The sequence below is a fragment of the Egretta garzetta genome, unplaced genomic scaffold, assembly GCF_000687185.1.
Source record: "Egretta garzetta isolate BGI_Z169 unplaced genomic scaffold, ASM68718v1 scaffold291, whole genome shotgun sequence".
Lineage (NCBI taxonomy): Eukaryota > Metazoa > Chordata > Aves > Pelecaniformes > Ardeidae > Egretta > Egretta garzetta.
Genome location: NW_009258783.1, coordinates 2,328,422 through 2,356,056, shown reverse-complemented (window position 1 = coordinate 2,356,056; position 27,635 = coordinate 2,328,422). Strand labels below are relative to the sequence as shown.

The window sequence follows — 27,635 nt, the reverse complement described above, 5'->3', positions numbered from 1 at the left end:
ATAAATGGATAAATAAAAAAATGGACCAGGAGAGCCAGGTCTTCTCCCAAACCCAGCCTTTCAGCCTCCAAGGCGTGACTCTCTTGAGCTGCTCTGCAGAGCCTCAATAAATGCCCTTCAAAAAGCATCCACCACTGCCACCCATGGCTTACAGAGCATCTGGTGTCATGCTGGAGGGCTGTATCTCTGGGGTTCATTTCTCAGTTTAGGCTCCAGTGAATCCAGAAGTCAAGCCTGAAGGAGAGAGTGTTTGCTGGGAAATGGAAATGGAAGAGCACAAGGGCAGAAGAGAAAGAAATTTGATGTGCAGAGGTAGGGAGGGAACAATTCAGCTTAAGAGCTAAGAGGGATCTCAGGCAGGGTGAAGGTGGGCAAAGCAGATCCACTCCAGTTTGCCCTTGATTATGAGGGCAAAACTGAAGGGATTTGGGTCATGAGGTGGAATGAGCATCTCAGAGGGAAATCCTGAGCAGGGCTCAGAAACTAGGGGTGGAAGAGCCTCTTCTGTGCACCCTGGCTTGGCTCCACCAAGGCCAACACAGTGGTGCTGGCCCCAAGAGGCTGGTCCAAGATCGTAGAATCATAGAATGTTTTGGGTTGGAAGGGACCCCTAGAGGGGTGTGCTGGGTGCTCCAGGCTCCCCTGAGCTCACTGTGGGTGACCCCAATACTCAGTGAGCATGGACATGGCCCCTGTGCTATGGACGGCACTCAAGGGATGGACCTGACGGAGGGGAACATGCTCGAAGGTCAGACACCAGCAAGGCAGGCTGTGTGGAGCAAGCTGGCAGGTCGTGCTAGTGGGTGAGGTTTACCAGGAGCAGGATTTGAAGAGGGCAAGTAGGGTGCACAGCTCCAGGGCAGGGATCAGCATTGAGCCCAAATGGACAGGGAGCACGGAGAGCCTCCAGGGGGATCTGCCAAGCAGTGAAGGTCAATCTGGTCAAGCAGCTCTACAGAAAGCAAAGCTGCATCTAGGAAAGGCAAGACTGGAAATTAATGAAACCCAGCAGGGGTAGCTCAGTCCCTCCAGATTTGTTCCTCAGCCGCCTGCAGGTTGGCGTAGGCATGGGAGGAGCATTAGCAGAAGATGGGACAAGTGGACGCAGGGGGCAATAGCCGCTGGGAGCAAAGTCACCCTGGAGAATGAGTCAGGTCAGGGCTGACCTTGCCTAGGTGGAGGTACTTCTGTGTCTTGAGGAGGTTTACTGCAGGGGATGATGCTTCTCAGCTCAGTAATGCTGCGCATTCCCCACTTGCTGAGCTGCGTGCTGGTTTCTGAACATTGCTGACAGCAGGTTTCGTCCTCTCGTGCCCTAAGACCCTGGTGACCCAGCCCTGCACACTGATGAGGTGCCACGTTGGGAGCCTCAGGGAACAGACTCCCACAGCAAAGTCCTTACAGCCCCGTAAGAACACAAGCAGGGAATGGCAATCATGCTCCTCCACGGAGTGAAACGAGGCTGTGATTTCCAAGAGCCTGCATAATCAATATCTCTATTATCAGTCTTCCAGAATAAATTGCATTTAAACTAATACAGGCTGGGGAGCTATCCATGAGCTGTCAGGAGAAGCATAAGCTGAAGACATATGTTTATTCATAGCGCATATGCTGAGAGCTGGATATTCTTTAAAGCTGGCCAAATGTGGGTGAAGATATTCAGGTTTGTTTTTTTTCAGTTGTTCTGCTAAAATTTGTCAAATATCCTTAATTTTGAGAACACATGGAGCTTTTCAGACTTACTGGGGGGGAGGGGGGGATGGAGAGGGGGCACAGGCTAGTGGCAATCCCAGTAAAACATCTGGTGAAGGGAGAAAGCTCTTTCCTTTCCGATGAGTTAAATCCTAAAGTTTTGTAGAGCATCAGCAATTGAAATTGTCCTGGTGACCTGCCACCACATACACCAGTACAGGAATGGCACACCCAGCATATAATGGCCCCATTACAGAGAAAACCTCTCGCTCACAATTACTTGGGAGAAATTTGAAAATTCACTGTTATTTCTGCCCAGCTCAGCTGCTCCATGGCTTCAGTGGAGCTTTTTTGTGCCCGGGCCAACCCGCGAGTGTCCGACAGTGAAATGCATCATTGCAGCCCATGAGATGCTGCTCCAGCCATGGACACCCCAAGGTCCCCCAGCCTCGCTCCCCCCTCCCTGGGGCAACTGCAGGGCTCAGCCACAGGGTACCACCAAGTGCAAAGGTGGAAATAAATTGGGTTTAAGAGCAGGATGATGAGGCTGAAATGCATAGAGCTCCTTCTGCTCTCCTTTGTGGTAGACCAGCCCTTGTGTGGGTGCTGTGTCCTGTCCCTCACCCCCATCCCCATCCCACCTGAGTATCTGCCTGATTTGGTCCATGGCGCTCACCGGTGAGGTTCATCTCGTTTAACTTAAGGCGCGTACAGCACGGGCGTCTGTGCCGAGCTAGGCTTTTGCAGGCAGTGGGGAGAGTGGGGCATGCGTAGGGCATGGCTGAGCCCCTCCTAAAATAGATCCTCTGAAATGAGTCGTGCCCCTTTCTCTCCTTGCCTGCAGAAGGACTCCCTGCAATTAGGTCTTGTGTAGGTGTTCACACTGCGGATGGTAGTGTGTGACCAAACCAGTCCTGCTTTGGCTCTGACTCCTCCTTTCACATCCCCCTTGCCCAGACAAGGAAAGACAAATAGTAAATTTAGGTAAGAAAGTGATAACTGTGGCACAGGGCAAAATCTGCCTCCTGGAAGGCAATGGAAATGGAAATAGAATTTTTTTTATTTTTTATAGCATGGTCTGAGTGAGCAATTTTGAAAAATAATAACGTAGGTACCAGATGATTTCAGGAGATATTGAATAGTCTGGAAGAGTGTAGCTCAGAAGAAATGATGAGCAAGGCAGCATAGCAGATTCGCTTTCAAGCCAAGGTAAAAAATGTGCATTTCCAATTGGAGCTAGCATTTCAGGATGGAGCACTTCCCCTTATTGCTGCCATCGGCCTGCACGGTACAAATACGAGGCTGATAGTGAATGAGAGATGCCAGGCTTGATTGTCAAAGCTACATTACTCAACTTATAGAAAATTGTTTTCTATTCCCTTTCCTTTTCAGCCACAAGCGAATGCAGCTTAGACAAAAGATCTCAACTTTCAGCTGAAAGGCTCATGCTTCGGCTCGGCACAGTGAGAGCCTCGGCCATGAGTGAGGCTCCTGGTCTCAGGGGTATTGCATGTAATGAGCAAAACAGGTCTTAAGTGTCGTGGTTTAACCCAGCTGGCAACTAAGCACCATGCAGCCGCTCGCTCACTGCCCCCCTGCCTCAGTGGGATGGGGGAGAGAATTGGGGAAAAACAGAGTAAGACCCGTGGGTTGAGATAGAGGCAGTTTAGTAAGAGAAAAGAATAACAATAGTAGTCATGAGAACGGTAAGAGAATATACAGAATATACAAAACAAGTGCTGCACAATGCAATTGCTCACCACCTGCTGACCGATGCCCAGCCCGTCCCGAGCCGCAATCACTCCCTGAGCTGTGATCACTCTCTGAGCTGCGATCGCTCTCCCCCCCAGCCGACCGACTAACTCCCCCCGAGCATGACGTTCTATGGTCTGGAATAGCTCTTTGGTCAGTTTGGGTCAGCTGTCCTAGCTGTGCTGGACTCCCAGCTTGTTATGTACCTGGCCGAGCAGGAGAAGCTCAAAAAGTCCTTGAGTAGTCTGAGCACTACTTGGCAACAACTAAAAACATCAGGGTGTTATCAACATTCTTCTAGCAGTTACCATCCCCCTGGGCAATGGTTTCCTTTCCCTTTCCCTTGCTGCATGGTGTCAGGCTGGAATGGTTTGCTAGCAGCGATGCAGTGGGGCTGGCTGGCTTAGGGCAGCCTGCGCCTGCTCGCTTGCAGCACCACACCTGGCAAAGGCACCGAGCGAAGCGAAAAGGAGCCGGCACCAGCACTGTGATGCTGCCAGCAAAGGTTTCCAGGGGTGGTTGGCCCCGCTGCCCCCACCGTGCGAGGGACAGGAGGCATCTGCAACCATGCAGAGGGGCAGGAGGCTGGGGACCAGTGGCGTGGGGATGTGAGCCCAGGCTGCCCTTCCCGAGGGAGACCTGGGCGCTCCCCAGCCCTGCCCTCCCCACCTCTCCCTCTCCAAACCGCGTCTGTTCCCCCTGTCTTTGCCCAGGAGTGTGTTTTTTAAGCCCAGGCTCTTTGGAAATGATGCAAAATGCCATCCTCAAGTGATGGAGCAAATCTCTACTCCCCCCAGCCCTCGCCGTATTTCCAGTGTGTGGCTTGTCGGTCCTTTCTGTCTTCATTTCGGGGAAGTGCCTACTCATGAGGAAGCTTTGGGCGATCTGATGTCAAAACGGATTTGTCTCTCTCTTTGGTGGTTTATTTTCCCAAATTCCCCCCCTCCTCCCCCAGGGATGCTCTAGCTTGCTGAGGGCAGCACACCCGTGAACGCGGTGCCTGGAGAAGGAGCGAGGCAGGCGCAGCGTCTGCTGCCAGCGCAGAAAGGCTGCCCGTGGCATCCGTGTCAGCCGGGATGCGGGATGTCATCAGAACAACCATCAGCTTTTCTAATTTTCGGGACAGAGGAGATGGCTCTCGGCTCATAATTGGGTCATGCTTTAAAAAAACACGCATGACCTCATCATGAGCAACAAGACATGTGCTCGTTCTCCCCTGACGTTCCTCTCCCGACCTCTCCTGGAGAAGCGATCCTTTCAGATGAGAGGCTGTTCATACAGATAGGATGTCTGTCTTTCCCATCCATCTGCACTCAGAGACGGCTTATCACCGTTGTGTTTGAACGAAAGCTCTTCTGTTATTACCTGTGCTGGGAAAGTGCCCATATTTGGCGAGGAAGAAGCACAAATCTAAACCCGCCTTGGGAGGAAGCCTCAGCCTCTGTCCCGACTTTGAAGACAATGCTGTCTTGGTAGCGGGTCAGACTGGGGACCTGGGGGTGGAGCAAGCAAATGCACCGGATCTGGACGGTGTTTATCTTCGGGAAAATTGATTAATAGTATAGATTTTGGTTTAGTGATTCATCCCTATTTTTGGAGAGGGCTCTGCCCTCCGCTGTGCTGCCTGTCTCCAGCATTCCTGTTAGCTGAGCAAGAATAATCCCTCCTGTGCAAGCAGACGGCAGGCACGGAATAACACGGGGTGAGCGGTACAGGCATCCCCTCATCCTCACACGGGTGCAGGCACCTTTTGGACCACTGGGATCAAAAGGCTGCCAAGCTGCAGAAGTACCTCAGGTTCATTGCTGGGGTTACGGCAGAGGATGGAGAAATCAAGCGGGGGGGCTTGGGGAAGGAGGTGCAGCAGTGACTGGATGCGACCTGATGAGATTGTGAACAGGCCAGCAACTTTCAGCTCATCCCTGCCCTCCTGGTTTGGCAGCCCAGACAGTGGTAGAGACTTTGATTTGTCAGAGTGGATCTTGTAATGTCTCTAAGTTACACTTGTCTCCCTGAAAAGAGATGAATTAAAGAGATTTGCCTTTGCCCTCGTTAAAAATAAAATAAAATAAACCAGCCGAGCCATTTACACTTCATTTCCCCTCCTCGCTTTGAAGCCAGGATGAGCATTTCATGCGCAGAGTTGTTCTGACCCACACGCGATGTGGGCAATGCCATCGCTCACGCTTCCCCAGTCTCTCTGATGTTTATGGAAGGAGACCACCCCGGCAGCCATGCATCAGCCCCGCGTAGCAGCCAGGCCATTGCATGGGACGAGCCTCCAGCTGCCAAGCAGCTCAAAGGCAAAACCATCGAGGATTTTTGGTTGTGGCATTGGGCTTCTCTTGGTTATGAGGAAGACTGGGTTTTGGAATTTAGAGATAATTTAGTTCTCTCTTTTGAGGATGTTTCATCAGTAGATGCCTAATGAGAATAACTTTCCACTTAGACTCTGCCTTTACTCCTTCTCCATCCCTATCACTAGCGGGCAGGGGATGAACAAGCCCATTTCTTGAGGTTCAGTTCAGGCTTATCTTCTCTAGTTTTTTGATTTTTCTTGGGTTTTGAGCAATCAGAGAGTTTATACAGATAGGTTATATGTACTAATGTGTTTTGAAGAGGAGGAAGCACCATCCTGACAGGAGGGGGTAGTGAGGTGGGGGTTGGTCTCTTCTCCCAGGTAACGGGCGATGGGACAAGAGGAAACGGCCTCAAGGTACGCCAGGGCAGGTTTAGGTTGGACATTAGGAAAAAATTCTTCACCGAAAGGGTTGCCAAGCATTGGAACAGGCTGCCCAGGGAAGTGGTTGAGTCCCCATCCCTGGAGATATTTAAAAGCTGGGCAGACGAGGTGCTTAGGGACATGGTTTAGTGGTGGGATGGCAGGGTTAGGTTAATGGTTGGACTTGATGATCTTAAAGGTCTTTTCCAACCTAAATGATTCTATGAGTCTGTGATCCATGCCCCTGACCTGGTCCATCTCATGGGGATTGGGCACCCATTTCTCATGGCTCCCCAATCCTCTGTTTCTCTCTGCTCCTCTCACGGGCAGAGCCAAACCGGGACCACAGGCAACAACTGGGATAACCCTGAAGCCCCGGTGACTCCAGTGTCCTTTCTGTCTGCACCCATGTCCCATTCACTGACCTCCTGCTGCCCCTTCAGCAACCACAGCTCCCCATCAGTGCAAACATCTGCGTGCTCCGGGACGGCTTTGGGTCCAGGCTTTCATAGAATCATAGAATGTTTTGGGTTGGAAGGGACCTTCGGAGATCACCCGGTCCAACCCCCCTGCAGCGAGCAGGGAAACCTTTAACCAGATGAGGTTGCTCACAGCCCCGTCCAACCTGGCCTTGAATGTTTCCAGGGATGGGGCCTCCACCACCTCTCTGGGCAACCCGTGCCAGTGTTTCACCACCCTCATTGTAAAGAATTTCTTCCTTATATCCAGTCTAAACCTACCCTGCTTCAGTTTAAAACTGCTTTGGGGGCAGAGCGTGAGATTTGCCCCCATCGCTGAAGGTGGAAACCCCAGAGCATGTCTCCAGAAACCAGGGTGGTCACTTTTATGTGTATCCAGGATTTTCTCAAAGTATTCCACAACTGTCTCTGAGATAGAGAGACTGGGACGGTCAGGCACATTCAGTATGATTCAGAGCTTGTCACAAGCATTTTGCACAGCTCTAGCTTTTGGGCCTTAGCAAATGGTTTTAAAGCAGTCCTTTCCCTGAAAAACACTATGGAGGCAGATAGCATGAATTATTATTTATTTTCACTGTGTGGACAGTTGATCAGTGACAGATGTTTCTAATTGCATTAAGCAAGTGGAAATAATGAGAATTAGATAGCAGATTCTCCAGGAATTTACATTTAGATTGAGTTACACTTTGCTATTTAAAAAGCAAATTCAATGTAGACACATTGGTTCTTCAGCAGAAATGGGAGCCGATTATTTTTAATTATTATTTGATTATTTAAAAATGAGCCGTGTTACTGTACTTAAAAACATTTGACTCAAGGGGTTGATTTAATATGTGTGCCTTATGTCTCACAAAAAAGACATGCAACAGCGAAATTGTTCATCAGCAAACATCTCCTCCAGCTCCCCATTAGGGTCATATTGAAAAATAGGGGTGGCCACAACCCTGTCTCACAGCGCTTCCACAAAATTTGGCCGATGTCGGGATGGCGGTGACCAGATCAGGCTCACCCAAACCCTCCGCATCCCTGACAAATTGAATTAAGTTGCCCTGATGGAAGAGAAGCTGCATCCCCCACCTCAGGCACCACGCTACGCTGAGCCTGGCAGGAATTTCAGGTTGATTATCTCCACGCCGCGCGTCGCTGATGTAAAGTCAGTAAAGGTGGGTGCCCAGCCTGGCGTGGGGTGGGGGTACAAGCAGGGTTTCAGAGCACGGAGGGGAGCAGCATCGGCTGCCTCCAAATGACACCGATGTGACACTTATCTCCCAATTCATGCCAAGAGGAAATGAGCTGTGTTTCAAACCGCTGGCGGTTTTCCGTTTGGGACTCTCTCACAGCTTCTTTCTATTTTATTTTATCTCCTAGATTTCAAGTTCAGCTTCAGACACAGAAATGTGCGAGTCCCCTGTCAGCAGAGAGGGGATTTATGTGCAGTGCAGATTATTATATGTCTCTGTTAAGCGCAGAATCCAAGCTATAATATTTTTTAACTAACTAGCTGGCTCAGCTTTTAATTTTTTTTTTCCTTTTGCCTAATGAGAGCCTTATCCAGAACTCCTTGAAGTCAGAGAGTCTGTCTATCAGCTTCAGTAGGCTTTGGATCAGATTTCAAATCACTGATTCATTATTAATTACACATCTGGGACTCCCTTTTCAAAGAGTTCATTGTTAAATTCACTTTCAGACGTTACAGACTTGGCATTCTTGTGCATTTAATAAAAGTTTGGCAAACCAGCAAAGAGCCATAGGCCAGCTTCTCTTCTGGTATTGATGGATGAATCTCTACTGAACAGCGGTGGTTTACACTAGAAGGATATAACATATCTCTTTGCTCTCATGTAACCACTTTCTGGCTGAGACTAAGTCTGTGTTTGAAACTTTTTGCCTCTTGTGATTTCTCCTCACTTTTTCATAACTTTTCCCTACCAGCAAGAGTTCCTTTGTGGATTCAGGCATTGCAGGGCAAAATATCTTTGCTATCTATTTTCCTTTCTCTTTGAAGAGATACTGGCATCTTCTTCCTAGCACAAACTGCAGCCACATCTTCAGAGCCTCCTGGGAGAGTAGGCAGGCAGGCAAATGCTCTCCTCATCCCTATGGCAAGTGGAATGGAAAATGTCTTTCTAAAGATATACGGTCTTTCCTGTAGTCCTCAAAAATGTATTTCAAGTCCAGCCATTGGGACATTGAAGTGACCAAGGAGCTGCTCTGGAAGCTTTGTTTGCACAGAGGGATAGTGTTTGCGAGGGGTGGTGTAGAAATAGATTTTCCTCCTGAACTCCACTCAGTAAGGGGCTAGGCCCTCCGTGAAAAAGCAGGGCCTATTACAGTCTGATTTAATGGCACAGAGTATTCCCACTTTGCACCGAAAGCACAGGGACCAGCAACACATATGGGTCTTCCCTGTGCTGCAAGCAAGGCTCTCCTAAGCCGCACTCAGCCCACCCTGTGCTCCTGCAGGGCGACCTAGACACTTTGGGAAGGGGAATGGGGCAAGTCCTCTCTTCTTCTCCTGATGCCAAATCAGAGTTTAAAATGGCTGAATGGTCCCGGCTCATACCAGTGTCCACAGAGATTGTGGAGATAGATTCAGATGACAGCGACACGGTTTCCAAAGCTTTCACTTAATCAACAACTGTTTAAGTTCTTTGGAAAGGAAGATCAATAGAAACACAGTTCCCACTGTTTAAATAATGAAGTTCTGAATGTTTGTCAGAAGCAGACATCCACTGAGTCCATGGCACACTTTCAATGCAAGGGATAAAAATCATCACGCAGTTGTGGAAGGGATCAGGAAGCAAGAGAGGGTTGCAACACTGGGGCACTCGAGCCCCTCAGTAGTCAGAGCTAATCCCCCATGGCAAGCCAGATCTCTCTCCTGTTTTATCACAGAGAAAGACAAAACCTTCCCTCTGCCCAAATTCATCTTCCCCAGTTTTTCAGAAATCACATTAAATACGATTATTGTCTTCACACTCACATATAAAATGCAGATGAAATCCCCAATCCGCAGCCCTTCAGCATTAAAAATGATAAAGGCATCTACTCCTTGCAGCAGGAGCAAGTTTTGGGGTGGGTCCACAGCCATCTGGTAGGACCGCTGGCCGGTCAGCAGAGGAGCCTTCAGTTCCCAGAGGGCCCATCAAGATCTTCAGCATCATTTTCTGGAAGTCTTTGTGCTTCCAGCAGCAGCATCTGCTGGCAGCATGACTGATCTCCAGGCTGGCCCAGCTTACGAGACTTTGGCTCTGTCACTCGAAGAAATGGACTGGGAACTGTCTCTCTGGTTTCCCTGCCTGCGCTGCTGCTTTAGGATCTGCTCCTGCCTATCTTTCACACTGGTTTTCAGGAAAGCATGAACAGCTATAGTTACTTAGCCACTTCTATCTCACTTTGCAGTGAGGAGGTGTCTGGGTGAGATGCAGAAAGAAACTTTCTAGACGCTGGCAGGGAGGTTCGACTCTTCCTCAGGGAAGAGGAAGGGCTCCAGCATCCCTCGAGGGCAGGCAGCTGCTATCCTGTCCACGCGGGGAGCGTGGTCTCAACACCAGTCATGGTGAAGAACATCAGTCCCTGGGTCTGCTCACAGAGATGTGCTTGGGTTGGTGGCACTGGGGGCGAGTCCTTATGCAAGGAGAGAGCGTTAGCTGCAATGTAGGGTTTGGGTCAATGTCACACCAAGCCATCTTCCCCTTCATGGCAGGGCTGAGGAAGCTTTTCAATATTTTGAGGAACAAAGAGCTGCGCTATCCTTGGGTTAAAGCTGGTTATGCATTTTGGTAGCATATCTCAGACCCCATCACTCCTGCTGGCTCAGCCCATGGCTAGCAGCTCCCTCTACTGTGCCACTGCATGGCACGCTTGGTCTGCTCTTGGTTTCTCTACAGTGTTCCTGAAAAGAAAACACCCCAAATTCCATGTCTGGGACACCAAGCCTGTGGGCAGATACATGATATTTCAGTTCAGAAATGGGACCACCTTGGGAAGTCATTCCCAGTTCCAAACCGGTGGGTAAAGCCCACTAGGGCCAGTTACAAACCCTGTCCTCAACCTTAATTCTGCAAACACAAAATGAGGATTCCCTATACCTGAAACAAACGCTCACGGGGAGAGACGGGGGTATGACCATTTCTGCCCATTGCCCCTTCCTCCAGGCTTGGAGGCACTTCTGCCTTCAAGTGTGGGAAGCGGTGGAGCTGGCATCAGCACCCCTTCCCTAGAGCCCTTTCTTCAGCCAATCTTGTGGACTCATCCTCCCCTTCCCTCTTCCCGCAGACATTACACCAGCCACGGGCAAAGGATCGCTCCTTTTCAGAAACCAGATTGCCTTTGTTTGCTTTCTACCCCTCCTGCTTAGGAAAATCTTCCCTGCTTCTCTACAAAGTTTCCAAGCTCCTCCTTCCATGGTTCATTACATTTATTGGCTAATTCTTCTATCGCCCCAGTGCATGGGTCATCACCCACATTTGTATGCGTTTACATTTTCCAATTATTTCCTTAGTAGCTGTTTATCACTAACAGTTTTTACCCTGCCTGAGTTCTCTCCTAATCGCTCCATCTTATTTCTTCTTTATTCTTTCTTTGCAGGAAAAAGATTTTTTGTTTTTTAATAAAAAGACACTCGCTACCTCATCTGGTCATTCATTTCACCTTCCTCATTTTTAATGGGCCTGGTTTATCACCAGCACTTCTTTTGACAAATACCAGGGGAAATAAATCAGCCTTTCTTATCCCCCCATTAATTCCTATGGTGAGCAAGTATTATTTTGCTTTCTTTTCTTCCAAGCTGTGGCCAATTATCAGTACTCTCCATTGCCTCCTCCTTTATTTATGGGGGTTGCTGTGGGATGATGGTGAGCCTGCGGCCAGGAAATGAAGCCCAGCATCCTCATGTCCTTCTCATTCACCAGTGGGTTGTGCCTCCAAGGGCGTTAGGAGCAGAGCTGTTTGGAGGGGGGAGGGATAGGACCCATCTGGGCTGCAGGCAGTCCTGACGTGTGCACCAGGACAGTCCATGTGCTTCAGCCACATGGAGTTTCAGCGTTCCCTGTCTTAGTTCAGCAGCTATCACAGGAGAAAGAACTGAACATCTGGAAGTGAAGGCAGGACTTGCCTGTGCCCAGGGTTTCTCCATTGCAACTTGATCTGCTCCTTGCAGTGCCCTGTCCCTGTCCCTGTCCCTCTTCTGTTGACATGGGGGACTGCTGGAGGTGGTGACTGATGGCGGGGACCAGCCCAGGGGACCCAGATCCTTGCTGTGTCCCCAGACATGCTGGACACAGAAACCTTTGCTTCTTAGGGACACACACAGTCAGTTGGTTGGCTTCATATATAGCCTCTAAATGTATAGACGCATTGGGGAAGACTGCAGATAGGTATGTTAGACCCTGCTCCATGGCCCCGGAGTTGCGGGCAGGTCCTAGCCATCGCTCTGGTGAACTTGAGGGCCATACTCATGCACAGGAGATTGGAGGCCAGACTATTGGTGGGGACCTAAGTTGAGTAGCACTCAACTGTGCCTTGGGAGCTACGCAATGCCTCATTCTTTTATTTGGCTTCAAGGTTAAAGCAGTTTGCTTAGCTATCCCGTTTCTTGCGGTCTCTGACCACTCGCCTCCCCGTAGCATCTGAGCTTTGCCAGCAGGCATTAAGCAATGTAACCAACATCTGGCAAACGGGGCTCAGCCTCTCTCTCCTGACCTTCCCAGGGGAAGAACTGTCTGTCTGATGTGTAGTATTTTCATAGCACGCTTTACATTTGAGTGTGTTAAGCCAGAAGCTTCAAAACATTGTGGTATGTTCTTAATATAGCAGTTGTATATGTACAGATAATTAAACTGATGAGAGCATCCAGGAAGACCCATATGCTTCAACTCTAAGCTCTTTAGGGGAGGGAGTATCTAATATTGCTGTATGAATGGAGAATCTAACAGCGGAGTCGGCTGTCTTGACTACATCCCTAGGTGTAAGTATGGATAAAGAAGACGAATGCACAAAATCCTATGTACCTATCACGATTCTGAAAGCATCCCCTTTCCCCAGTGTCAGCATATGAGGATGTAGCTCTTGTTAAATTTAATTAGTTTCTCTGCACTCACAAATGGTTGTAGGATAAACCAGGAAGATCTAATTCTATGCACCACACCTAGCACTAGTATTGATTTTATTTACTTTTCTTGCCGTTAGATTTGCTAAAGTCTGAACTACTTTGTCATGATTCATAAGATGGTCATGTAGGTTTTGCATTTTTTTATAAACTATTTTAATGTGTTTAGAAAATGTTCTACAAAAATAAGCATTCGCTTAGCTTATTAAATATTTTCAGCAATGAAGAAATGACTTTGAGTCAGGATGGAAATAAACATCCTTATTCAGGAGAGATTTTTAAAAAGCAAACAGAACATAAGAATGCAGCTAAGCTAGTATGTCTTGGGAAATTATTTTTCCTTTTCCACATCAGCAATAAGAGATCAAGAGCATTTCCAAGCACCAATTTCTGTAGGCTGGATGAAGGGAGATGGACATTTCTACAGTTGATTTGAAACTGGATGAACTAGAGCGCTTCAGAGGTTTACAGTCGAAAAGATAAATGGATTGTGTGAGCTGTCCAATTTCATTATGTGCCCTAGCCAAACTCTTTCTTTAATGTTTGATAGAATTATGATCAAATATTTCGAAGTAAAAATGCTGACCTCTGTAGAAATTGTTGTTGACCTTGTCAAGGTAGCTTTAATGCTTAAAAAGAATACCAACAATCTCTCAGTGATATAAAACTTCAACAGATGCTACCGAATCAAAATATATATAGAAGGCAGCTGGTTATTCACACTGGCCGAGCTCTTATCAAACCCTGTTGTCAGCTGAGTGTGAAATGGATTCCTGCCACAGAAAGTTGGCTCTGAAGCTTGCTTCATGTTCAAAGTTTGATTTGCCACATGTGATACAGTCGGGTGATTTAAAGCACAATTGACTTTCTTGCAGCAGTTGACTACCCTTTTTCAAAATTATACAGACCTCCCCAAACTGAAAGGCAAGTACGTATGGAGACCCAAAATACTTTAAGCCAAACATTTACGATGCAGATTATCTGCATAAATATGTCATGTTGGAAGCGCTTTCTCAAACCAGGCCGTATAACTTTCAACCCAGCACGCTGTGAAGAATGCCATATCTGTGTCTTTTTCCCTTTGCATTAAGGCAAGGGCTTGAAGCAAAACCCTGCACACAAACCCTCTTAACTCCATAGCATGTGCAATTTGCATCTTGAGCTGCTTCAGTTTGTATTAATTTAGCACCAATCTCCAGTTGGAGAACTCCATCTAATCTGGTCTCTGTATCCATCGCTGCTCTATGTTACGTGCAAAGGAAGGTGAAAAATCCTCTGCAGACTCCAGTTCTGTGGTAACAGCATGAGAGATGCTTAGTCTCACTAATATCTTTGCTTGCTTAAATTGATTACAGATAATCACAATGAAATCCAAAATTCAGCCAGTGTCTCTGTTAGTATCTCCGTTGCAGGGGCACCTTCCACAGGTTAAATGCCTTTGTGTTGCAAAATGAGACTTTTTTGACTCTTTGCAAGGATGAGGGAAAGAAGAAGAGTTGCCTGGCTCCCCAGGCTTCCTCCAGGCCACTCAAAGATAGCAAGGTGTAGGAGCATGCTAGAAGAACGGTCATACAAAGCAGAAAACTTGTAACCCAAGTAATCAAATCAACTGTGTTACGCTGATGTGGCTCAGAAGATCATCACATCCCTGCTTCACAGCAGGAAGCAAGTCTAGAGCAATTCCTTCGCCTCACCTGAGACAAGTTAAGAAGAAAGAGACAACACTTGAGTGTCTCTTGTATTTGGGGAGTCTGCATTTGGGGGCTGAACCCAAACCAGCACACAGCTCTGTTGCTTGGCCAGGTTGCAGTGTTCTTTGCTGTGGGACCAAACCCAGGGGAGGAGACAAAGTCTCGTGCGCTGCCCGTTGGATTAGGGCAGCGTTGCCTGGGGCTGGCTGGCCGTGGCTGCGGCGAGGTGACAGGCAGGAAGGATGGGACACGGCACGCACATCCGAGCTGTTCCTCGTAATCTGTGCAAAACCTGCTACCACATGAGCTAATCCTTCTTGTTTAGGAATATGTGAAATCTGGGTTTATTTACCTGAGTGTGACTACTGACGGCTAGTTTGGGATCAGGAATAGTGTGGCCAGCAGGAGCAGAGCAGTGATCGTGCTCCTGTACTCTGTGCTGGTGAGGCCGCACCTCAAATGCTGTGTTCAGTTGTGGGCCCCTCACTACAAGAAAGACGTTGTGTTGCTGGAACATGTCCAGAGGAGAGCAATAAACCTGGTGAGGGGTCTGGAGCCCAAGGCTGATGGGGAGCGGCTGAGGGAACTGGGGTTGTTCAGCCTGGAGAAGAGGAGGCTGAGGGGAGACCTTATCGCCCTCTACAACTGCCTGACAGGAGGGGGGAGCCAGGTGGGGGTCCGCCTCTTCTCCCTGGTAACGGGCAATGGGACAAGGGGTAATGGCCTCAAGTTGCACCAGGGGAGGTTTAGGTTGGACATTAGGAAAAATTTCTTCATTGAAAGGGTTGTCCAGCCCTGGAATGGGCTGCCGCGGGCAGTGGGGGCTGCCCAGGGAAGTGGTCGAATCCCCATCCCTGGAGGTATTTAAAAGCCGGGCAGACGAGGTGCTCAGGGACATGGTTTAGTGGTGGGATGGCAGGGTTAGGGTAATGGTTGGGCTTGATGATATTGGAGGTCTTTTCCAACCTAAAAGATTCTATGATTCTATGATCCCTTCTCTGACTTGGCTCATAGGGGAGGAAAGTCAATGACTTTGTCTGTGCTAGTAGAAGAACAAGGCAGAACTTGCTCACTAGCTCGTGGACTCTGCTGGTATCCAGCTGGCTGAACTCTCTTCCCCTTGAGTGAGGGGGACAGATCCATACTGACATCTAGAAGTGGTTCCTGGCCCAAGCTATCCCCCAGATGGTGCTCAGGCCTTGTCTGGGAGGAAGTTACCTCCCACAGGCGAGCACTGTTCAAATGGTGCTGGAGTCTGGAGACCACTCAAGCCCATGCTATGGCCCTCTTCAGGTTACTAGTACTGCCACAGCCAGTACTGCTGAACTGTGGGGATCCAAGTGCCAAATATGCCCAGTCCCAGTTACCTGCAGACTAGGTGAACTGGGAGATGCTTAAGCCACTGTGACCTTGAAAATAGTGGTTTGCTTTGAAGCACAGATCCTTCTGTCTACTGCTTAAAGTCCTCCTGCATGTGAGTATCCTCCTTCTGCTCTGCTGGCCTATTGTTCATATTCTTCTCATTTATACATAGAAATCTCATAGATGTTTCATGCAGAAGGAGGTGGGAAGCTACTGAATAGATCATTAGTAGGTTCAAGACATTGAGAGTGATTTGAAGGGCTAGTGAATCTACCCATCATAGCTGGGAAGGGGTTTTAGTCTGCTCCGAGGGAACTGGATTTGTTTGGAAGTTGATTGTTTGGGTCCACATAAGTGGGTCCCTTTTTTGTACCAGCTTTTCTGAGTTCAAGCCTCATCAATTTACTCTAAGTTCTCTGAAAGCTCAAAGAAGATCTCAGTCAAAACCGTCAAACTTGGGATGTGTTTTCTTTAAAGCTGTATTAATCCCCAGAACACAGCTCCTGAGAATACTATAAAACCTCCCGTGGAGTCTCCTAAAAACATAGTATTTGCTAGAGTAAACACATAGCAAAGCAAGCAGCCAGCCAGGCTTATCTTCAGGAGTGTCTTGTAAAGGACAAAACAGATTTGATGTTGTGTTAGGTTTTAGGAGAAACCCAAAGAAAGATCATAGAGGAAGGATCTGTTTCCTCCAACCATCCAAAAACAAACATAGAAAGTTTAAATAAAGAATAATAAAAGTTGCATGCGCAAATTGACTCGGGGCCACTTTTTAGCTCATTTCAGTGATGTTTTTATGGCTGATTAGATGAGCCGGCCGTGACCTTGGCACTGCTACAAACGCAATTTTTCCATCAGTCAGCATAAGGAATTCCACACTTTCCATCAAATCCCTCCTAAAAAGATGCCTGCCTGCCCTTGCAATCTGGGTTTGCTTCTGTGGTCGGCCAGATCTTCTCACTTGGTTCATGCTCCTGGGCACTATTCAGTTGGAAAAGGACTCAAGGGTGGCTGCAGATGAGGTTACCCCACACAATCTCTTTTACTGCCCCAAAAGATTACCCAGGGGGAACGTCAGGGGTTTGAGCACTTGCCTTTGACTCTCAGGCCTTTGGAAGTCCCACGCAAAGAGATGCTTGTACCTGTGCAGATCTGTGCTCTGGCGTATGGGAGGTACGTGGGGAGAGAGTGGACCTGGCACAGATGCTCCGTGCAGGTGATGTGCATCCAGCCAGCAAGTCCAGACTGTGCAGCACGGAAATGCAGACTCCTGGGGGATCCCAGGCAGAAATACCTTACAGTCTGTTGCTCCTGCTGACACCCCAAGCTGGGGCAGACCAGGGCATCAGTCTTGAATGCCAGGCACAGCATCCTCTCCTTCTCCTCAGCCCTGCAGGAGACAGCGATGCAGATTCCCGCAATGGGATGTGGTCTCAGCAGCCACCAAATCTCCTTGTGCTTCAAGTCTGTGGATGAAAAAACACGTGTACACAAAGTGAGGGCCAGCCACAAAACTCAGCTCATCCTTCTTCCATCTTCAGCCCATCAGCTGGCTCTCTCAGCTGTACATGGGGACATCAGCTGCTTCCAGCAGGGACAGAGAGGAGATGGAGCAGACAGAGGGCTAAGGGAGGGAAGAGGGGATCACGGAGGCTTTTGTCCTGCATGAGAGAAAGGTCTGAGCATGGAGCAGTGAAGACGGGCAGATTTCCCATCCCAGCACCAGTAGGAGCTGTCTGGTCCCTGCAGATGCAGTCACCTGAAAATGCTGTTGGAGTCGTGGGATGATATGGAAGCCAACAGAGAAGAACGGGGTCACTGGTCATTGGCGCAGAGCCCATCTGAACAGGGGAAGCGTGCAGCTGCCTCTGCCTCGGGCAAGAATGGGAGGGGGGATGCTGCAGACCCCGAAGTGTCTTTTTCCTCCCACCAAGTGCTTCTCATTTTCCTTTGACAGTAATTTGCCGTGCAGACGTGGCTGGCTGATGCTCTCTGCTTTCTCTTGACTACAAAAATATTTAAGCAGATTCCCATTGCTAATATATAGGGGAATTAGACAGTGTCAGCAATGGCTTCTGACTTAAGATATTGAGTGTTAGGTATTAGCTGAACCCAGAAATGCAACTATCTGTGAATATTTCAAAGGCAACTTGTCAGTGTTTCTAATCCTTTTACTAAACAGACTTTTTTTAAAACTTGGGGATTTTTTTGTTTTTGTCTCTCTGACCCTAATAAATCTTAATTCCCACAACTTGCGGGTGTCGACTTTCCAAGGAAAATGTCAGTGGCACTCTGTCACCACCCTCCGCGTTCCCGAGGAGGCTGCTGGAGGCAAGTTGTCTCATTTTCCTATGTAAATGAAGAAAAGATACTTTAGAGCCAACCGCTGACTCTGGGAAAGAGGTGCTGTGTGTGCCAGCACGAGCAACGCTCCCACCGCCGGTCCCCGACACTGACAGAGTTCAGCTGCTTCGTGACAAAAAATAAGGCATTCCATTGCCAGGCATCTTGCATTCCAATGAATAATTTTTCACCCAACTACATCCCAGCCTGCTTTGATAACGTGCGTTCCGTATATTGACACAGAATTGCGGAGCTCAGGAACGGTGGATCTATCCCGTAAGGGGAATTGCAAAGATGAAACCCCTAAGGCCCCAAGCCTTCAGCCTGAGCAGTTTTGTACAATGTTATTACGCTGTATTCGGAGGAGACAATAGCTGGAAGGGCCGTTATTTGGTATTTACATACATTACTATGAGGTGACTTTGGATTTTTTTCTCTTCTTTCAAGTGCATAAAATGGGTTAAGCAACTGGGCGACAGAGCTGTTGGCAGAGCCAATTTGACGAGAAGAAAATTGCGAGTGAGTGACAGTTCAATGGCCCCTGGATGAGAGATTTCGGTGTTTCGTGTGCAGGGAAGCAGGGGCGGGAGGGAGTTACGGTCCGTAACTATCACAGGGTAATGCACCGCCTGATGCATACGGGTACATGCGTGCTGCTGGCCTTCAGCTGATAACCAGCACCTCGAGAAGCAGAGTGGGGACCCAAAGGGTCTATACGAGCATCTTCCTTGCCCTTATCACCGTGGTGTGGGTGCACAGCTTGGAGGCTGGTTTTAGCAGATGATCTAATTCAGCGAGGACACCTGGAGTTTGCTTCGTTAGCAGATGATAATAGTTGGTGGAGGGGAAGAATTGTGTGCGAATCACCATTTTGCACTTTTATTTCCTCCTGATTGCACTGCCCAAGGCTCGAGACGGCCGAGAGCCGCTGCCCGCTGATGAAGAAGCCTTGTGCCCTGCCTGGCGGTACCGCCCGGGGCACGGCCAAGGCAGGAATTACTCTGTTTTCATGCAAACCGCTCCTTTTTCCACCTCACCTCTCCCACTGACGGACTGGCTGCACCACACACTGCTCCCAGCCTACATTTTAACTCAAGCCACCAAAGAGATGGGGTTTTTTTAATGTCCAGCTTTTGAACATTTAGCAACATTGGACCGAGCCAGCAAGATGCCAGAGGCTGGTTTGAACCAGACACATTTCACAGTCCATTCTGCAGAAACCAAACGTGCTCGGGAACTCGCCGGACAGCATCTGCTGTGTCTGGGCTCATAAATAAAATAGGTCGTGGCTCTCTGGCTGGGCTGGAAGCCGCATGGCGTAGCCCAGTTTGTGTTCCTAGGGGTAAATTCCCTCTGTTCCCCAAACAGGGTGGCCATCCTTGGGACTGTCTTGTCTGGGCTATGCCCTGGTGCCTTTGGCTTGGAGGGTGCCAATGGCCCGGCCTGCCCCAGCCCATGCTCACAGTAAAATAGCAATGATTTGAGTCCTGGAGCCTGTGCCTGACCACAGCTGGGTTATCAGCACAAAATTAGTGCAGGCTGAGCACCAGTACCGCAAGCAGTCTTTAGCACTGCAGCACTTGGCGTAGCAGTCCCTCATATCTATATCCTCATGATACATCTTGCTGCAAGTCCCTCCAGCAAGGAGACAGTGGATGGTAGCAGCCTTTTTAACCTAATGAAAGGAGGCATTACCGAGTGTGATCCAGTTACCTGGTTCCCGCAGTTGAGCGTGCCTCTGTGCTGGATGGATGCGGGTGGCGCGCGTCTGTCCATATGTTGACGCTATGCGTTTCCCAGAAACCTTCTGCCACGGAGAATTAGGGAAAAGCTATGAAATGGGGAAGGGGGAATAGATAGGGGGTTTTGGCAGTTAATAAAACAATAAAATATACTTTGTGTGTGCCTGTGTTTCTAGGGACGTACCAGCAGCTGCTAATACCACGTCATCTGTTTTTTATTCATGGCACTGCCGGACTGTGGATAGATAATCTCTCTATAAAACTCACTCATTTCTAAGCGTAATGGGAAGCTGTCACTGAGAAACATGCTTCTCTGCCAAAAGTGGGCAGCCTCTCTTTCCACTGGGGAAACACATGACACTGGAGTTCCTCGAGCTGCTCAAATCCTAGTAACATTGGTTTTTAATTATATTGAATATTTAATACTGGAATGCTTGTTTCTGCTGCATTTTCCACAATGACTGGCAGAACGATCTACTCAAGCTAAAGAGCAATCCTTGCACTCCTCTGATTTTGCTGGTTGAGACAGGCAGATGTTTACTCCCAGCTGAGGCTCCCCGTAACTCAATGAGATGAGCTCCCAGTTGCACCCATGGTGGTACTTGCGCTACCTGGTTTGCAGCCCGCAAAGGAAAGCCTTGTTGGTCAGCAGCACTGCCCTCTCAGGGCAGGATTTGGCCTGAGTCAGGTTAGATATTTATAGTGTTGACCCTCAGCTGAGTTGATCAGCAAGCCCTCTTGGAGAGAAACAGGTATTTGTAGGACTTTGGGCCTGTTTCAGGATGAGATGAGTTGCCCCTAGATGCTTCCCCCCAGGCTACAAGGGGTTCTTCACCCCAGAAGCTCTCTTCATCCTCCTCCCATCCTGTGGCCAACACATGCCCATGGCACAGCAGCATTGTCGCTAAATACATTGTGACAGTGGCCGCGTCTAAGTGTTAGGAGGCACCAGAATGGGTTTTGCACATCACCTTGTGTAGCAACGCCTTGCTCTGCATCACCTGCAGCTCACCTCCTCCTTTTCCTCTCTCCAGCTCTGGGGAGGTCCCTTGTGAGCAGATCCCAGCCTGCTCGCCCAGTGGGTCCAGCAGCCCATGTTAGTGGGGTCATGGTAATGAGAATTCATTCAATAAATATATAAAAGAGCTGTGATACTCGGGGCTTTTTGACATTGAATCAGTATCACACATCCCTCATGCAGCCTCCACCTCCCTTCCCCTCCCCACTTGCCTTTCGTGCTTGCCATGCTCTGCTGTTTTTCAGGGAAGGTGCCTTCACGTCTAATTGGGAAGAGACAACTGTACAGAGTGCACCTGTATACAGTGCCTCTCTATAGAGAGAAGCCCAGTGCATGGAAGAGGGACTCATCCCCTGTGGTTAATTTGTCAGTGCTGAATGCTCCTTAAAATAGAACCAAGGAGATGAACGACAGAGCCCGGGCATTGCGTGCGCTGAAGTTGTCTTGGGTGGTTCTCTCTAGCACAGGCTGTGCCTGCAGTCCAGGATACGGGAGGCTCTTCTGTAAGCAACAGGGAAATGCAGGGAGGCAGCCCTGGGAGTGTCAGCCAGCCGTGATCCCATCCATCCTTGCACTGTCTTTGGTGCCTTTGCAGAGGCTTTCCTGGTGCAGTTCAAGTCACAGAGCTGCTATTGAGGCTCAGTTTTTTTCCCTGCCACCTCCCAACACCACTAATAAAGTTCTCCCTTTCCTCTAAGTCATTATTTGAACAAACTTAAGTTGTTGTGGAGGGGAGGGAGGGAATGAGTTCACTGCTTCGAGGCTGCAGGAGCTGGGATTGCAGAAGAGCCCCGGCCACGTGCTGGGTGTGCTCCTCACTGCTGAGGCAGAAGGGCTTTGCAGCTGCAGAGCATTACGCAGCATTTCAGATAAACCTCTCAGGCATGGCCCAGGGCACAGTGAAAGGTGTTGGGTCATTCTGCTAATAAGGAGGCAGCGCCTAATGAGTCCATCTCTGTCCTTCTGCCTCTCCCAGAGGGAAGGGAGAAACCTCAAAGTCAGGTTTGACTTCACAGAAGAGTTGCCCACTCTACAGATGACCAGGAATCCCCTGGATGGTGCACTGATGCCATCATGCCTGGCAGGTGGATCCACTTACCCAGTATTGAGGTACTAAGTTTTGTGGAAAGTGTCACATTTGCAAGTCCAGAGAGCCCAGGCTGCAAAGCGTTGCCTGTCCCAGGCTGGAGTAAGAATTGAGTACAGGGAGGGGTCCAGAGCTGTGAAAGCACTCAGCTCACTGTCATGCAGAAAAGCCTCAGGGACAGTGCCTTTGGCTACGAAATGGCTGGGATGTGTGCCAGAGACCCCACTGTATGGGGAGCATGGATCCCTCAGCCCTTCCTCCTGGTGGGGGGAGAGTGCTCACCGGGAGCAGGCTCTTCTCCCCCTGGGGCTACAGCCCCGGCGTGGTGGGACCACAGCCAGGACACTGCTGATTTCTCTAGCAAAAATAACAGTTGATTTTCAGTGTCCTGCCCCTGCATTTTTGCAAAGAGGGTCCTTGTAGCAGGAGGGAGCAGCATGGGAAACCCTGGCTGAATAATGTTCCTCTGACAACCCCCCCCCACCAGCAAAGCATGCTCAGCCCTCTCTGCTCCAGCTGAAGGATTTCTGCTGGTGTACCCCGTCCCCCGTTCAGGCCAGCAGCTCTGACATGCTCCTCCAGGCTGCTGCTTCTGATGCAGGTTACATGGAGGATGCCAGGAAGGTGTGGGTAGGAATGAGATGAAGAACAGCAGATGCAGAAGGGTCTCAGCAGCTGCCTGGGCAGCTCACAGTGCACCACGGTCCAGCTCTGCAGCACTGAGGACACGGTTTGGTTTCTGGTTTGAACACCACCTGTTATTCCTGATTTATGCCTGCGGGACTCACGAGCCGTCTTGCTGACTGTCCTGCTATCTTGGATGTAGAAAGTCTTGGGCTCACTTCCTATTGATTTCCCTGCTCTCAGAGATCAGTCCCATTTTCTTCAATGTGTCTGGAAGTTTTATTAATGCAAAATGAATAGCCTGCTGGAAAATGAAGTCCAGAAATTAATAATGAATTAAAACAACTTGCCACAGGCATTGCTAATGAGCTCTTTGTCTGTGCAGCTCACATGAAAGGAGGTCATTGCTCAGCCGTTCCCATCGCGAATGGCAAGCAGATTAACCGTTAACATCGAGCGCGTGGGTCTCTCCTGAGACAGCAGGACGGGCCGCAGCGATGCTTGTGCCTGGCAGCGTCTTCCTGCCCTAACCCCTGCTGTGCACGTTTGTCTTGAGGAGTCTTTGCTACCTGGAGAAGACACCTTCCTCCTCTTGCCTCCGAAGACCCAGGTTGCCCATCTGTGTTGGGAGGACACAGGACTCATCCTGCTGGAAAGGACAATAACCTTGCAGAGCTTAAGAGGAGAGTGGAAAGTAATCTTGGAGGGGACTAGCAGGGCTTAACTTCACTGCTGTAAGCCTATTCAGGGACGCTGGCCCAGTAACTAACCTGGCACCACTCCAGCGCTGGGTCTGCATCTATTGTTCTTTTCCCTTATCTTGCAAGGCAAAGGGTTATCCTCCTTTATCTGCTACCGCAGGCTTTGGAGGAGGCCCCACAGCAAGGGCAGTGGAGATCATGCCCCTGCTGAGCTCTAGGGGCAGGAGGGGGGCTGTGCTGGGAGAGAGGAGCAGCTGCCACCAGGCACTAGAGAAGGGAAGGCTGTCACATCATGCTGACCACCTCTCTGTGGCTTTTTCAGCAGCCAGGTCTCGCTCAGCAGAGATAAGGAGGCAACACGTTGCATTTACCCATCTTGCCTGGGGAGGGTGGCTGAAGGCAGGTGCTGCTCCTCACTCGATGCCTGGGGCTGGATGCAGCAGCGCGTGGGGCGAGGGACACTGGGCATCACTTCTCCATGATGTGTCAGGGATTTAGGAGGGGATTTTACCCCTTGTCCAGTGACCCATGTGATAGTGCTGGTTAGCTGAAGCCGAGTGATCCATCACTTCCCCATGTCCACAGGCAGCCTGTTTCGCATCAGCCGTTTATTGCTCTGTTCCGCTTTCTTGCAAAATACAAAAACTCAACCTATCCCCTCCAAGTACTTAACCCAGGCTTGGGAAAATGCTGCTGTGTTTGAGGCACGCTTTTTTGCCACCCTTCCCCACCCTTGCCCTCTCAGGTGGGACATGCAGCAAGGCTGGCTGATTTCTTCCTTCCTTGCCTGGCAGCACAATAGCCCATTTATCAAATAACTGAGTCACCCCAGAGCAGTGGGAGCCAGGCAGTGCCAGCCACACAGCGCCATGCCTGCAATGCGTGCTGTCACGGGGATGCCCACATTCACCTCCACCAGCCGCCCCCGCCAGTGGTCCTGGTCCCTTACACCAATCACCAGCCATCCAGTCCCACTCCTCCTCCTGTGGTAGCACTGGGCTGGGAAGAAATCCCTTTCTGGTGCAGAGAGAGTTTGGCCCAATTGGGAAAGAAAGGAACAGGGATGCTTGGGCAGGCTTGGGCTCTCAGACTGCACAAAACCCCCTTCCTCTCTGTCTCCTTCACAAGTCTGTGTTTGTTTGTCTGTTGTTAAACTGGAAACTCATCCAATGCCCCCAGTATGTACATGCACAGAGCCTATGGATCTCTGAATTCACATGGCAGTCTTACCATCCTCTTCATCACAGTACCTGCGTACCTAGACTGTAGCTTGTCCTTAAAAAGCTCGGGCAAAGGGAGGTTCATCTTACAGGAGACATGGATGCTGGGAATATCCATCCCACCCAGCACAATGCCAGGAGAGAAGTATCTGAGGAAACTCCAAAGAGACTGGTGTAGCTCGTGTGCTCTTTGCTTGGGTCCCTGAAGGGACTCAAGGGGGCAAAGGACACGACCATGGCCCCACGCCTGGTCTGCTCAGCTCTGAGTGCCATTCGGGAGCTGGTTCAGGAGTCTGGGAAAGGCAACACAGTAGGTAGCGCAGACATAGCAGAGACTCCAACAGTTATGCCTGAGAAGTCTGACTTGGGAATTAAAATGAAGCTTGTTGCAACCCACCTATTCGTTATCCACCAGGCTGTTCTTCCTACGCAGCATCTCATATTTGGAGGCTGCTTTAAGCTAGTGCTGCATTTAGGCCTGGCTATTGCTTCTTTCTTTGCTGGCATGACCTAGAAACCACCCATGCGTTGGGTGCACAGACAAGGAGCAGCGTGGATGTTGCTGGTAACTGCATTGGGCCGTAGCAGGCAGACAGACGGGTAGGTAGAAGATGGCAAAAAGGCTCCCATGAATGCCAGAGAAGTGCTTCAGGCTTGGCTCAGCTGTGTCAGGTATTATGACAGTGCTGGGATTAGGACCATTATTAGAGAGCGGGTGAGAGTCTTATGAATCTACTTGGAAATTAAGTACACATCAAGGGTTTTTTTTAAACACAAGCTGTGTTTGTATGGACAGGACAGGGCAATTAGGACAGCAGGGTTCTCAGGTCCCTGCCACCCGTTTTCGGCACAGCAGCATCATTTCATCTCCCTTTAACAACAGGCTCACGTCGGGGGTAACTCTGACTCAGCTGCTTGGTGGACTCATTGGGGCAGTCAAGCCTGCAGACAGCTTTATTTTCACTGAGGCTTGCAGCACAGAGATTTGTAGACCAAATCCTTATGAGCAGTCACCAGGGAACATTGTTGGGATCTCTGACCCCAGCTGTGCCAGCGCTGCTGTAACCATTGCAGCTCTGGGATCTGGGGCTATTACAGCCTGTGGGATCACAGGCTGCATCTACCTGGATCCTTTGTACCTCTGTTTCCTACCCATGGCAGTCAGGAATAGCGCTCTGTTATGGCCAAGATTTCAGTTGTCTAGTAGGAAACACAAGAGCTGGTGAAAATTCATAGAGGCAGGAGGATGCATTGGACTTAAATAAGGTTTTGCAGAAAAGGCAGTAATGCACCGTCCTCCGTATGGAGTGAACAGTTTCTCTGAGCTTGGCTTTTATGCTCTTACAATGGGTATTTTGCAAGTGTGTGTTACTTTCCTCTCTTTCCTTCCAAGTGCCTAAATTTGAGGATATATCCTTATTTCCAAATGACAAGCAATACCGAATGGGAAACTATTTTGTTCTGTCATTTACTTCTCATTTGGTCCTGTCACATCCTATCTTTTGGCACTATGTATTTTCTTAGTGTTATGAGCATATATCTCTGCTGTGTGTGAGAGAGTGGGTGTCTGAAATGTGTTTGCAAAGGTCCTTGATAAAAAGCTTTAACAACTAAAATTATCAGAGAGGCATGAGTGTGCTGGTCATGGCAGATCTGAACACTGGCAGGTGGCAGGTCATCTGTCTGCAGAGACATTAAGCACTGAAGAGGTCAGAATCGCCAGGTTTTTACTATTTACCTAGGAGGCAAACTACTACTCATTTCAAGGAGCTAATGTTGCTTGCAGATTTAGCTTGAACACCAGAAGGAACATGAAAGCAACAGCAGCAGACTACCTTGAAGGATAGCGTTTCCCTCTAGAAGCACATTGCAGTTCTATCCAAGTTCTCCTCATTAATCACTTTCTTTCATTCTTGTTTTCCAGCCAAAACTTTTGGCCAAGGAGTTGCTTGACTTGGTGGCATCTCATTTCAACCTGAAGGAGAAGGAGTACTTTGGAATTGCATTCACAGATGAAACGTAAGTGCAAGAAATCAAAGACCTAAGAGGCAACTCTTAGATCACAGGAAATCTTGGTGGGTTTGTCCTAAGCAAAATGACCAGCATAGAAAACCTGTGTACCCCAAGATCCTAGACCAAGGTCTAAGGAGGCATGGACCTCACATCACAGTCTGTCCTGTTCTGCCCCTTTTTCAGAGGGCTCTCTTGGCAAGTTAAGCATGGCCAGAGGTGTATGGAGGCATTAACGATCCCTTCCTAATCCCATGTTCAAAGAGTTGTTGCCATTTGGCATTGGTAAAAGGTTAGCTTAAGCTCTCGTGGACTTAAGATCCACTCTCTAGTTCAACATTATTACCAGACTGGCAGAACTATTCAATTAAAGTGTTAATCAGTTTATTCACTCAAGCAGGCTTAACGGTGATGCTAAATTATTTCAAGGAAAGAAAAAAAACCCCAACCTCACAAAATTATTATTTCTGATGGTTTAGATCCCAGATTAGAGCCTCCTAAAAAAGGGAAAGAAGACAGTGTAAGAAATGAACGTGAACAAAAAGCATTTTCAAATATAAAATTGCCATTGTGGAAAGGATTTGACCTTACCAGAAATCACACAACAGCCTTACGGCTGAGCTAAACCAAAGGATGGGACCCTGACACTGCAGTCACCTCAGGCAATGTTGGTTGTTTGCCTTGAACCCCAGCTCCCAGAGTCCTAGTATTACCACAAAATTTGAGGGTTTATCTCAAGACTGGCCATTTCTACCCCCTGTTTAAAATGCAAGTATAAAATTAGCACTGGAGAAACACTAAAGGTCTGCCAAATGCTATGAATAGTCGTAGGCTTTGACCTCTTGGCTACTGCACAGTCTCTGCTACTTTTTCCCAGCTGCCTGTTTTCTCTCTGTAGTTAGACTGTCCTCAGCGTTATGGACTGTGTCTTGTGTGTATGCCCACCATACTTCACCTTGGTTTGCAATCGGGTATTTTTTGTATATTAATTAGGAAGAGGCTTCCTGAACCTATATCGTTTTAAAAAACCAAGATTTTCAAGCCAATGCTGTGTCCCCAAAACAGCTGAGTCAGCAGTAT

The 27,635-nt window shown here is 48.9% G+C and overlaps 1 protein-coding gene across 1 annotated transcript in view; it reads left to right on the top strand.

Annotated features, from left to right (window-relative positions):
* FRMD4A (FERM domain containing 4A) overlaps nt 1–27,635 on the top strand; it is a 185,939-nt gene that overhangs the window by 60,828 nt on the left and 97,476 nt on the right. The window contains exon 3 of the mRNA XM_035889183.1: nt 26,470–26,564. Within this exon, the coding sequence (XP_035745076.1) occupies nt 26,470–26,564 (95 nt within the window). The remainder of the gene's footprint in view (nt 1–26,469; nt 26,565–27,635) is intronic.